This window comes from Micromesistius poutassou (genome assembly GCF_964030765.1).
Source record: "Micromesistius poutassou genome assembly, chromosome: 12".
NCBI lineage: Eukaryota > Metazoa > Chordata > Actinopteri > Gadiformes > Gadidae > Micromesistius > Micromesistius poutassou.
This window is the reverse complement of record NC_140282.1, coordinates 13,163,957-13,177,478: the sequence shown is the minus strand read 5'-3', so window position 1 is coordinate 13,177,478 and position 13,522 is coordinate 13,163,957. Positions and strand designations below refer to the sequence as shown.

General features: G+C 44.6%; 1 protein-coding gene across 2 annotated transcripts in view; it reads left to right on the top strand.

Annotated features, from left to right (window-relative positions):
- nfatc3a (nuclear factor of activated T cells 3a) overlaps window positions 1–13,522 on the top strand; it is a 66,910-nt gene that overhangs the window by 15,346 nt on the left and 38,042 nt on the right. For both annotated transcript variants that reach the window (XM_084476248.1, XM_084476249.1), the window contains exons 2-3: window positions 1,565–2,846; window positions 9,095–9,257. In XM_084476248.1, the coding sequence (XP_084332374.1) occupies window positions 1,565–2,846; window positions 9,095–9,257 (1,445 nt within the window). The remainder of the gene's footprint in view (window positions 1–1,564; window positions 2,847–9,094; window positions 9,258–13,522) is intronic.

The following is a 13,522-nucleotide window of genomic DNA, read 5'->3' as shown; positions in this document are numbered from 1 at the left end:
CATTGTGATTGATAATGATGTGTGTGTGATGTTAAACAGGTTGGCACATATAATACATATTTGTTGAACATGAAAGAGAGACCCTTTCAAAGATATTCACCTGTATCCTCGTGTATTGTTTGAAGATTAATTTATGGTCGTCATTAAATGTGTTTAATCTCACTTATTGGGTGAAAGGACACTGAAACATTAACCATATTTTATACTTCATGATGGTTGTAAAAGTATGACAGTAATTAATTGCTGAATGCATTATATTTTCTTCTTTGAGCACATGAAAATATAATTATAAAAAATAATATAATTAGAACTTAAAACATCTAGGATCCAAGTGTGTGTGTGTGTGTGTGTGTGTGCACAAGTGTGTGTGTGGGTGTTCATATCTATGTGGTTGTGTAGAGAGCAGAAAAGAGAAAGAGCGAGTGTGTGTCTGTCCGTGTGTCTGTCTGTGTGTGTCCGTGTCTGTGTGTGTCTGTGTTTTGTTGTTAAGGCTCACTGGGTGGGTGCAGGCATGTGAATTCATCAGACGGTTATTAATAACCTCTCTAATATAGAACTGCCAGCTAGGACAATGGACTATTTCATTAATTTTCATGCATGCATGTGTATGTGTGCATACGTGTGTATCTGCGTGCATGTGTGGGCATATTTGTGTATATATGTGTGTGTGTGTGTGTGTGTGTGTGTGTGTGTACATTTGTGTGTATGCGTGTATATGCATATGTATGTGTGTGTGTGTGTGTGTGTGTGTGTGTGTGTGAGTGAGCCTCTGCTGGCTGACCTTTGGTATAAATAGCCTGCCGGCGCTGGATGTGTTGACAGGCGAGAGTGGGCAGAGTTGTGTGAATCTGTTTCCTGAGTAGCGCTGTTCATCGGTTATCCCTCTTGGAACCCTGCCCGTATGACCGCCCGCTAGCCTGTGCTGCCTACACACACACACACACACACACACACACACACAGACGGCGAAACACACACACAAACACACAAGCACAAGCATGGTGAACACACCCACACAAGAGAAAAGTGCAATAGTGCATTATACACTAATCCTCTTTTTGGTGGTGTGAATGGTTAAAATAGTGATAACACAGAGACAATGTTCAAGGCTACATCATCCTTGATCAGTGCACAGTATCGGTTATCATTCATTTATAAACCAGTCAATACAAACACAGGCCGATTTCATTGGGCTGCTACAGTTTCTCTCCCTTAGTCATGCTTATTACTTGGCTATAGTAGGATATAATGTGCATCAGAACTACTCTATTCTGCCAGTAAATCTGTCCATTGTAAACATGTGGTGAACAGCCTTTTCTAAAATCTGGGGTGATGACCACACCGTGCATTTATAGCAACAGGGGTTTGGCATGAAACCTTGTAAAACGGTAGGTCTCCTAGACCACAGAGCTGAAGGTCCATTGTCTGTTAGAGCCTCTGTTAGAGCCTGTCTACACTTTAATACACATTGGACCTGTTGAACCTGGCGAGTGCCTCCTATAATCGGACTATTCACCGCTGACTGTGACTTACACGTCTCTTGCTCTTCCCTCGTTCTTCCCAGATCAGGAGCCCGATGACAACACATCCTTCTACATCCACGATGTGGGCCAGCCACAGTCAATGGTTAGCAGCCACCCGTCTGTGGGCCTGCCCCACTCAGCCGTCTCCAACCACCAGTCTATGGGCCTGCCTCGCCATAGCATGCAGGCTTACTCCCAGCTCATCAACACGTCACCACGCCTGCAGCCACACAAACAGGCCTGCGAGCCCCACAGCTACGACGGTCTACACGAGCCCAAGTACAGCACATCTCCCCTGCTGCCCCACACCCCCACGGGCCCCCCCAAGGCCTTTGAGTGTCCCAGCATCCAGATCACTTCCATCTCGCCCAGCTGTCAGCAGGGGATGGACGCCAGTCAGGAGGACCTCAGGGCCAACGGCCCCGAAGGGGACTACCACGGGGAGCGACCTCTCTCCAGGGACCACCTGTACCTGCCCCTGGATCACGCGTACCGGGACTCATCGCTCAGCCCCAGCCCTTGCAGCAGCATCTCCTCCAGGAGCTGGTTCTCTGACGCCTCCTCCTGCGAGTCCTTCTCCCACATCAACGACGACGTAGAACACGAGCTGAACGAGGCGGCCGCCCGCTTCACCCTGAGCTCGCCGCTCACCTCCCCGGGTGCCGGCTCCCCCCAGACATGGGGAGTGCCCCAGGACGAACAGGGGCCCTGGCAGCAGCAGCAGCAGCAACAGCAGCAGCAGCAGCAACAGCAGCAGCAGCAGCAGCAGCAGCAGCAACAACAGCACCACCACCCAGCCTTCATCCACTCCCACTCCCTCACCCTCTCGCCCCGAGGGTCGCCGTGCCACTCCCCACGCACCAGTGTCACCGACGAGAACTGGCTCAGCCCGCGGCCGCCCTCCCGCCCCTCCTCGCGGCCCACCTCGCCGTGCGGCAAGAGGCGCCACTCCAGCGCAGACATCTGCTTCCAGGGCTCGGTGTCCCCGCACCACTCGCCCACCCCCACGCCCGGGCCCTCGCCCAGGGGCAGCGTGACCGAGGACACCTGGGCCGGAAGCCCCCAGGCCGGCATGTCGCCCTTTCAGTTCTGCCCCTCTGAGGCGGACATACCCTCCAAGACCAGGAAGACCTCCCAGGACAGGACGGTCATGCAGGGGGACATGGGTTTGGACGAACAGGGGAGTATGTCCCCTCACCTGGACTCCCCGTCAGACGAGGGTCTGCACAGCATGAAGAAGGACGCCGCCGGCGAGCAGTTCCTCTCCGTGCCCTCCCATTTCACATGGAACAAACCCAAACCCGGACACACGCCTATATTCAGGTAATCACAGTTGAAGTATTCATGACATACACATGAAGACAGAGATCACGGCCATGCCTGACACTCAAGCTTTTGAGCTAAGATTTGAATGTAATGAGCATTAGTTCTAACCTGAAGTGGGACGCGTCCGTTTAGAGCACAGGTTCACTACAGTTTGAATGAATTAATTCAACTGTATTGCTTTTAACAAAATGGCCCAATTATTTTCAAAAGGTATACCGAAAATAATTGCTTACTGCTTCTTAGAGAAGAGGTTGTTGGAGTGCTTGATGTGTGAAGCTTATCACAGATGCACGGTTGGCGTCAATAGCTGTTGGTTTTGTGAGGCGTTGAATTACTTACTTATATTACAGCGATTAAGATTTCAGTTGATTTGGATTGTAGATACAATAAGGAGGTCAAGGCTAAATGATCAACATGAGGCAAGGCATTGGCTTTTTATGTAGCGTTATTAGTCACAATAAAAAAGAAAGCTCCTTCTGATCTTGACAGAGGATTGATAATGGTCTGGGGTGATACAGCGCTGCCGATTTAAGTTGTGTTCATATGCTGGACTTTGTGCTCTGTAACGATGCAATACAGTGGCGTACCTTAAAGGTCACATGAGGCTGTGGGAGTGTTGAAGGGGAAAACCACGGGCATGTATACACACTTATGCTATACTGAAATACACAAGTACACAAAAGCTGGAAAAATGTCCACTTTAAAAGGGTAATCAGAGGCAATCAGATGAAGCCGTTCGTAAGGAGAGGAGACAGAGTGAGCGGGCTCTCCCTCTCACTCTCTAACGTTTGCAGCAGATGAAGGCATGGCCTTGTTTGTGTGCACTTGCCACAGGCACTTTAAATCAGCAAAGAGCACATATGGCTGGACACGCACGCAAACACACACACACACACACACACACACACACACACACACACACACACACACGCATGCTCAAATGGACTCATGCACTACATGCATTCCCCAGACAACAATAGGGTCAGGCTTTACAGAAGTCCCATTTGTTAATTTATTTGTCCTCTTTCAACTTTCTTGTCATATTTCCTTCTTCACAGTAAGAAGACATAAGAAGACAGAATCATTGAGCTAACCATTTAATTTACTATTTACTATTCAGTCATTTAGTAGATGCTTAAACCAAAGCGACTTGAGTTCAGATACATGTCATTAAGGAGCATGTAGGAGTAATTATCTTAGCTCAAGCGTGCATAAAGTTAAGGTGAAGGCATGGGGGATCAAACCCAGTATCTTTTTGTTGGGACTCCCTAACCACTACACTGACCTGCCCCCATTTTCCTGTTAGGAATGGAACAGCCAGGAGGTATTTGCAGTAATTACTCATAATGTATCAGGTAAGAAGTTCTGCACACCGCGATAGGTAAAGTTCAAGGAGAGTTGGATAGGACAGGCTGGGAGCTGCAGCTGCTGGCGGATGGGAGCCTTGCGGCCTTGACAGTGCTGACCTCTGTTGCACTGACGAGATAGAAACATACATTTTAAAGGTGCTGTAGGTACGTTTTCGAGTTGTTAAGAGAGAAAGCAGAAAATAGCAGAAAAGAAAAAAAGAATGATTTTTTCGACTTTTGAACGAACCAACCCAAAAAACATCCCACCCTCCCTCTCTGCCCCTGCACTCCCTTCGTTTCTCAACTTTCATGTACCTGTGATTGACAGGCAAGATGAACTCCCGGAACCATTCAAAAGCAGACGCAGTCAACACAAGACAAGAAATTTATTCACTGATAGCTAATGGATGGCAATACCATTTCTAATAAATTTAACTAAAATAATAGCTAATACATCTTACCTACAGCACCTTCACCTAAACCTGCACATGTAAAGTTTCACTGCCTTCAGCCCAACTTTTACATAGATTTAGCAGTCAAAGTTGTGCCTTTCATCTCTAACTCCAGCCATAATTAAATGAACTATTTCTGACTGAATAAGACTGACTGAATAAGTCACGGCAGTTCAGGAATATCAAGTACTGAATGACTGCTTACATAGGCCATGAAGTCTTGCAGTTTGAAGTGTACCACAGTCTGCCAAGATAAGATAAGATAAGATAAAACATGAATGAATCCCTTTGGCATGATAATTGATGGCAGCAGAGAACCCACTGGCACGGGTCCAAATGACAATAAAACTAATTTTATAAAAAGGGCAAAAATCATAAATAGATTAAAACCAGAAGGAGAGAGAGAGACCACAGGATGACCAGACTAGAGACCCATTCACCATATTGAATCTTTAGCTCTTATATATGTAATCTTCTTATACATTAAATAATCACCCAATCAGCCAACCTGCTAGGCTAAGTAATATTTAGATCACCTTCATATGCTGCCATAGATGTTTAACTGTGGAGCTGCTCCCGTATGCTGTGTGTTATCTCCTGCCCTTGGTTGTTTGATCTTTGCTGTATACTCGACTCTATCTTTGTCCTTTGCTTGCCTTTAGCATTAACTCAATTTACCCAAGGAAGTAATAATCATCCAAGGTATACAAGAAAGTCCTAATCTCATTCTTGTGGAAATTGTCTACATTTGACTAGGTTACGCTAGGTTAAGGCCAAATTTTAGTGTGTGTGTGTGTGTGTGTGTGTGTGTTAGTGGCGTGTGAAACAGATGGCCCAGGCAGTTGGTTACTGGGTGGGTTTCACTGTCTCAACAAAGGAAGGCAATGAGGTGGGTCGAGGTTACTGGTGGGTGTGGCTTTGGTGGGAGGGGCTTGGGTGCTACTAACAACCAGATTCCATTCGTCCTCCACCCTATTTTAAACATACACCCCCCCTAGAGGAATTTAGATTAGGATGGACTGGGTGCTGGGTCCCAGTGCACTTCTGTCATCTGTCATCTGCATCTGTATGTTACTAGGTTGACGGTTTGAATGCGTCTAAAGAGGCCGGTTCAGTTCACCAGTGCCTTTACGCCACCTGCCTAGCCAGAGGTGTTTGTGTAGGTGGAGGGGAGAGGGGAGAGTGGAGGGGCTGCTTGTGTGATTTCTATTGGGCCTTGTTCACCCACCAGCCGTCTTGGTTCTAACCACTCGATGGGTGGGGGAATGGAATGTGGATCTCCGCATTCCGGGTTGACCGCTAGGTGAATGAGGCCCATGGACGAGAGGACGTGACAAGAGAGGGGGAGCCCCCCACAGTACAAGGCCCAGCCACCCGAGAAAGGTTGCGCTATTTCTGATCCCACTCATGCTCATGTTCCCTGCCTTGCCCTTACCTGCTCTTGTAACCGTAGCAGCCATGTTCAAGAAAACAAAAAAAACACACACACATGCTTCCTGGAGGGGGCTTATGTTATGGAAGGGGATCACGTTGGCAGGGATAGCCCTGCTTTGAATTGCTGTGACCTCACTTCCTCCCCCTATTGCATCACTTCCTCCCCTGCACTCCTCCCCTGGGAACTGAAAGTAGGCCTATTTTATTGGACACTTTTAGGAACTTGTTATATATAAATAGCTTCATGTATGTATATGTGTATGTATATATATAGAACACACAAAAAGAGGAACATCAGCGACACACTCAGACATGTGGAGAGGATTTTGAACTGTCAATATATATTCAGTGATGAGATCACATGCGATTCGACTCTCCACAAACAGGGAGCTTTTATGTAACACAATACAAACTATTGTGGTTTTCGGTGGCATTTAAAAGTTGTGCGTGGTTGGAGAATCCCTGCAATGCAGTGGGATTTGATTTATAACCACAAAGCATCATGGCACGTCACACACACACACACACACACACACACAAAAATATAACGATAATTGACCAAAATGTAAGACACATGCCCGTTTTATTCCAAAAGTCAGTCTTTCCCCTTGTTTTGATTGTACTTAGTACGCCAAAGTAAGAACTGAATGGTTCCAATGACGGATTCCCTGCACATGTCTCCCATTGAGAGGACTCTGGTCTGCTCGGAGCCACGGCTGACAGGACCCTGGAAACAGAACAACTAGGCCTCCTGAACTTCACATGAACGGTTCATTTTTTTTTGTTCTTTTTTTTTTTGTATGGTACCATTGTTGCTTTATGGACAGGTCATTGACGAGAGACAGGAAGGCAGGTTGTAGGAGAGAGGGAATGACGTGTAGCACAGAGGACCACAGGTCGAAATCGAACCCGGGAATCGAACCATGTTAGCGCACTAGCATACTGAGACCCCAACCACCCTCATTAAAAAAAAATCTATATTAAACTGATCAATATGATTTACTTGTATATATATTTGTTGTTCCATGTTACACACTGATTCTTTTAAGTGGTCCTTTTAAATTACTTTTGAATGAAATTCACATGATTTTATCTTTGTTGAAACACAGGTCTGTCCAGCTTCACGGTAGAAGCCAGTTACGGTCTCCTGGTACATAATGACCTCTGCGTAGTGCTATGATCTGTCAGTGGAAGTACTGCTTGCATAATGTATCTTAAAGAGAGTTACATTGAATGTAATGTACAGGACAAGCCTACCACTTTGCTCTTTCTCTATACACTTTTTTTCTTGTTGCTTATTTTCACAACCCTTAAAAAAAGTCTGTCAAACCACAGTGAGTCAGATGAAGTAAATAAAGTTCTGCAAATGCTCTGCCCTGACATGGAAAACAGCCTTACAACTGACAGTTTAGGACAGTTATCATGGGAAAAAAAAGATGTTGGCCAGATTTATAAATGTGCCTTTTGACAACAGTGGAAGTCTATGGCACAGAAGTGGCGTGTCTGTTTACCGTTCGCTAGACAGACAGCGTTTTGTCATGGGATGCTCAGTTCAGTTTACAAACTAAAGTGAACAGTTTACAAACTGAAGTGAACAGTTTACAAACTAAACTGAGCTGAAAAATCTAAATCAGAATAAGAAATTGTATTTGTCAAATAATGTATCTTGGTGCTGATACCATCATACATTCAGGATATAAATATGCATCTAGAATAAACAGCCTTTACTAAGAATTATACTGGTTTTACCTTAATTTAGTCTCAGTGTTTTTTTTTTACTGTATAGATCACCATGGGCAACCTCAATGTTAATGTCAATGCAGTAGGGCTACTTCCCTTGAGCACATGATTGAAGCCATCTTATGTCAATGCCTAGCAATATGGAGGACAAGTCCAACTGAGGCTTTTATTTTTAAGTGCAGCTGTTCAAAGAGGATTGTTGAAGGAGACACACCCACTACGCTTTACTGACTGACTGGCTGAGGGACTCACTGGCTGAGGGACTGGCTGTGATGTCCGTCTGACTAGCGGGCTGGCTGCCTGACTGCCTGACTGGCTGACTTGCTGTCTGAGTTGTCCATCTGACTGACTGACTGCACTGTCTAGCCAACTGATTATCTTACTGCCTTACTGACCTGACTCACTCACTCGTTCACTCATTCTGTGTCTACCTTGCTCTCTCCTACACATTATTTCCTGTACAATGAGCAATCGTTGCACATCTACTCTCCCCCCAAACCCTCCGATGGCCTACCAGGTAATGGTTGCTTGTAAACCCCCTGCTTCAATGATTCACTCTTTAAGTCTCTCACAACCTATTACAAGTGTTCTATATTTAAAGGCAGGTTTATGTATGAGGGCATTCCAGTGACTCACTGGCACAGCAGCCAGTGACTGAATCTGACCATCTGTACCATATGCATGTACCTAGCTACTAGTGAACTCATACCAGGGCATCTGCCATCTGTTTTTAACAAAGGATTTTTAGGGTATATTTGATCAAAGGTGATTATGTTTTCTTGGATTAAAATCATGTGGATTATGGGGAGATCTGGGGTTGAGTAAGACCTGGTGGAAAATGCCGGTGATTCTCTGGCTATATTCATTGTTACGGCAATTTAAATTAAGTTATTATGTCCTGTTGACAAATGAATTTCCTGTTAACACAAGTGTCGTCAGGCCTTATATTTGTATAATGTAGAGTGTCGCCCAGGGCAAAACTCACTCAGTGCCACAAACGACTAGCCTTTGAGACCATCTCATACCATACAAAAATAAAAAAAACATATAGGAATTTGAAAAAGATCTAAAACACTGAAGCTTTCTCAGATTAGAATAGGTTTAGCTTTACTTCCAAGCGGATTGGGCAGGAGCAAAGAGAGCAGGAGCACAGCATCAGAGCATCACACAGCATCACACTGCCTGCCATCCAAGGCCAGACTGATTTTCCCGAACCCTCCCCCGAAAAAGTATAGTTTTCTTGATTGATAGTGTGTGTGTTTCCTTACAGGACCTCGTCCCTGCCCCCTCTCGACTGGCCGCTCCCCAGCCAGTTTGGCCAGTATGAGTTGAAAATAGAGGTGCACCCCAAGGCTCATCACCGGGCCCACTACGAAACCGAGGGCAGCCGAGGAGCCGTCAAAGCAACGTCCGGTGGCCATCCTATCGTCAAGGTAACAAAACTGTCTGTCCACCTTACCTGTGCAATCTAGAAACAAAATGTGGAAGTGAATTGTATCTATATGTAGTCTAGTGTATTCCCGGCCCAGGCTCTGGGCCATCTCCCTCCAGAGGTTCAGCTATGACATAGTAGGACTGCTGGAGCTGATTAGTCTCACTGTGGATGCACTATGCTTAAGAACACGAACAAGTGTTGGAGCCGTATCTCATGTATGTCGACCAAGCACATACAGCTATTGCTCAATGTTGTCAGCTAAGCACACACATCGGACATGGGCCTTTGGCTTGATTTGTATTTTGGAGTTTTGTTGTTCCACTTCACTCTGTATTTGTGTTCCTCTGAACCATCTGCACTCTGCAGAAGATGGACTGAGCCCATAAATATGGAAAGCGAAATGTCAGATGCACTGTGTGCACTTGATTTGTGAACTTTTGTTGGACGAAAATATACTTTTCACAGAAAACCTGAAAAAAACAACTCAGGACTGCTATTGATCAAAACATGGAAAAACATTTCGTTATATAAATATAAAGGAAAATGGAACCGTAGTGAGGGTTGACGCAGGCAAAACACCATGCCTCACAACGCTGTTTCATGAAGCTGGCCTCGGCGGCGCTTTTCTAAACAAACTAGGACCAACCGACGTGTCAGTGCTGCTCACCTTCCACCAGGGCCACTATATCTGCTCCCCCCTCCACGGCTGACTCCAGCTCTGATTTATGGGGCCTATCCGGACTATCCGGGTCACGGGCTGCATGGCTCACAGCTTACCCCCTGCCCCCAGAGCATCCACACCTAACACCTACAGCGTTGAACACAGAGCCCAGTGGTCGCTCAGGCAACCTGGAGCCACAAAATAGAACATAAGAGCCCAGAGGCTAATGGGAATGGCAGATGACTTTCAACTTTTACACCAGACGCCCCGCTGCAGATTGGAAAAACTAATCTTGATACCACTGAGAAATTCAACAAATTGATGATCAATGTCAGTTAGTCAGTACAATGTATTTCTATAGCACCTTTTCAGAACAGAAGTCACAAAATGCTTAACAAAAGTAAAGAAAAATACAATAGATGGGCTAAAATACATAAAGCGCAACAACTTTTAAAACAAAAAACAAACCAGCTCATCAAATGCGTTTGCACATCCAGCAGGGATCTTAACTGGTTATTTTGAATGTCCCCAGTCGTGTTCTTGTTGTTGTTGTTGACGACAAGACAAGTCTTCAAATAGTGTACAACTTAAGATAGCACAATCATTGGTTGGCACTTAACTGTTTAATTGCTTTACAACATATGTGCTTTCGAACACATGCATGCTAGAATTACTCCACGCAAGCCCTTTATGCGCCTGCCCTGTCAGGAGGTGGACACACAGCTGATATTCACTTTATTAATGTCAGCTAATTTGCCATCTGAAAGTAGAGTAGGCAAGCGTCACAGCCTGGACTGCTATGCATTAGACCAAAGATAGGGGCGGAGCTCTGCGAAGGATAGAGAGCGAAGCAAGAGCAAAACAAAGGGCCCGGTCCAGTGAATATTTCATGAGCCCAGCGACAGGTTCCCATTGAGAGACCAAGGGGAGAACCGACATGGTGATCCGTGTTGTTTGTCGACCCTTACAATGGTTTAGCTAGATGAGCTAGACAGCTAGCTCTGGTCAACCTTAGTACATAATCTTTTACATACAGTATGTGATCCACAATATAATCACTGTTGTTAGTTTTGCTAAATATGTAGTGTTATGATAATGCAATGTAACTATGAATGTGAAACTGAACTGATGGATTGTGTGCTGTGTGCCTGATTAAGTATTTACAAGTATTAGAATGGAAGCACAACTGCTTTGGGCATGCATCCATCTTGTATCTTAAAAAGGGTTTCAAGTTCGAACCACAGTGCTGGCTGCAGTTAAAAGGTTACATAGTGCAGGTTCAAGTCCAAAGTCATGGTCGTACATAGTAGTCATTTACACCAAAACACAAGATGAGTGACATGCAAGGAAAACACACAACCAAAAGTGTGGTTATCCAGGGAATTAGACCTCTAATTTGTTTCCAGTTCTCCCAATTTGCTAGGATATGTTCATTTAACATCTCCTGCAAATGCCTTTTGAGCAAATTGATTTTTGTGAAATGGCAAGGTATCTCATCTATTGTTCAATTAGTTCTATTACAGAAAGCTCTGTTCTCTGTTCTTATACCTAGCCGTGTACATGTGGCCTCGCTCCCTCTGTTCTGAATGCAGGCCAATCATTAACCATTTCAGCTGCAGTTAGCCCCAGATTGTACCCCACCATGTGTGACGATGCATAATTTAGCTGCCAAATTTGATCACACGGGCCTTGGTCGTGCTTGCCCTCATTCCCCATCCCTAGAGGGAATTGTTTGGCTGTGGGATTAATCCAACACATTCTGCACAGGCCGTGGAGGAGAGGGCTTAAGGAGGCTGATTGTTATTGTAGTGGCTTCGGCAGAAGGATGCACGTTTTGAGTATACGGTAGCTTATTATGTGTAGGCTGGCCACTGAATAAGTGTTTTATGTTACAGTATTCACGTAGACAAAAATATTTTTGCATATGGGTGCCCTTGTTGTTTGCAAATATCTGTAATGTAAATATATTTTGTAATTTTTTAAAGCTTTATATACGCAAACGGAGGCTAGAGCAATCACATTCATAAAATGGGATCATTTTACCGTAGTCTTCAAGACAAATAAATATTAGCTATAATAAAGATATAGAATGACCGCAATTTCTGCATATTCTATTATATTGATATAATATGGAAACACAAACATTGAATTATATCACTTATGCTCGCAAATACATTTTAAAGTTGATCCCTAACATTTTAAGCTACGACATATAATCATAACAACCATAGCACTGATTCCTTACACACTGGATAGTCTACGAGTCATTAATTATGCTCCTTATTGGTAACACAAGTGACATTATATAACCCTTTTGAAAACTCACACAGTTCAAAAAGTGATCCTAATTAATTATTGAAAGATCAAATTCTCGTTCTTTGTCTTTAAAGAGGTCACAGCACTTGACACAGGGAGCTGGCTCACATGTATTTTATTTCCCTGGTGTTGTGGCGCTGTGCAGCCGACCACCGGCTCTGCGCTGCTGGGCTTAGCTGGGGACTATCGCTGCCACAGAAGTGGCATGTATAGAGTTATCATCATTGTCCATTCATACACATGAAGCTATTTTGCTTTGTTAGGAAAATGAAGCAAAGAGAAAGAAAATGAAGCAACTTTGAATGACTTTAATTAAATTGTAAACAATTTCAAAAGTAGTTGCGTCAATGTAGTGAATGAAAGAGATGTATAGCACTGGGTTGGGTGCTTACAAAGCTATAGGATTAGGAGTTGTACAAAACGACCTAGGATATCAAGTGTTGGTTGCGCTGTATTCAGTAGTCAACGTCATCAACACCTCTGATCATAATAAACCTTATCAATGAAGTGTTACTGAAACACACCCGTCTGTCACACATTGACAATTTAAAACATATTTATATTGTACAGTTGATCATACCACAATGCCCCATGCATGTCAAAGTGCTTGACATTGCTTGACAAAACACTGGCACAATTCAGCACAATAAAAACAAGAGTGTGACGTAACGTCAAATCAATGAACAACAGGGGTTGTTCACTGCTGGTCTGATGATGTCACGTGATGACGCAGCAGCGGCGGCCATCTGGACACGGTGGTGACTTCCTTCCTGTAGCCCAGACCCGGGCTGTACGAGGCGCTGCGTCACAACAGCCAATCAGACGCCTGCTATAATCACTGGAGGAGCCCTCGGGGCGGGGCTTGTTTGCATGTATCCAGAGCAAGTAATGCAAAACTGTGTGTTGTGTGTGTGTGTGTGTGTGTGTGTGTGTGTGTGTGTGTGTGTGTGTGTGTGTATGTGTGGTAGTGTGTGTGTGTGTTTGAGAACAAGAGACAGACGAATTATAACTTACAAGATAACTTATTGGTTTGTTTCTAGACAAATATTATGAATGAATGAATTTTTGCTTTAGTGATGCCAATTTGTTTGGTTTTGAGTCTGCTCTTTTAGTCTTGTTGTGACTGCAGAAAACCCTAAACATAGAACCTGGACGTTACCTGGATGTCAGCAAGCCCTTACTGAAGCCTTTACCCACACCTTTTGTTGTGTGGCTCTCCTCTACCACACTACACATAAGCCATTAATGTGACAAGTAAATGTGCGTTCAGTCAACATTGGAAACAC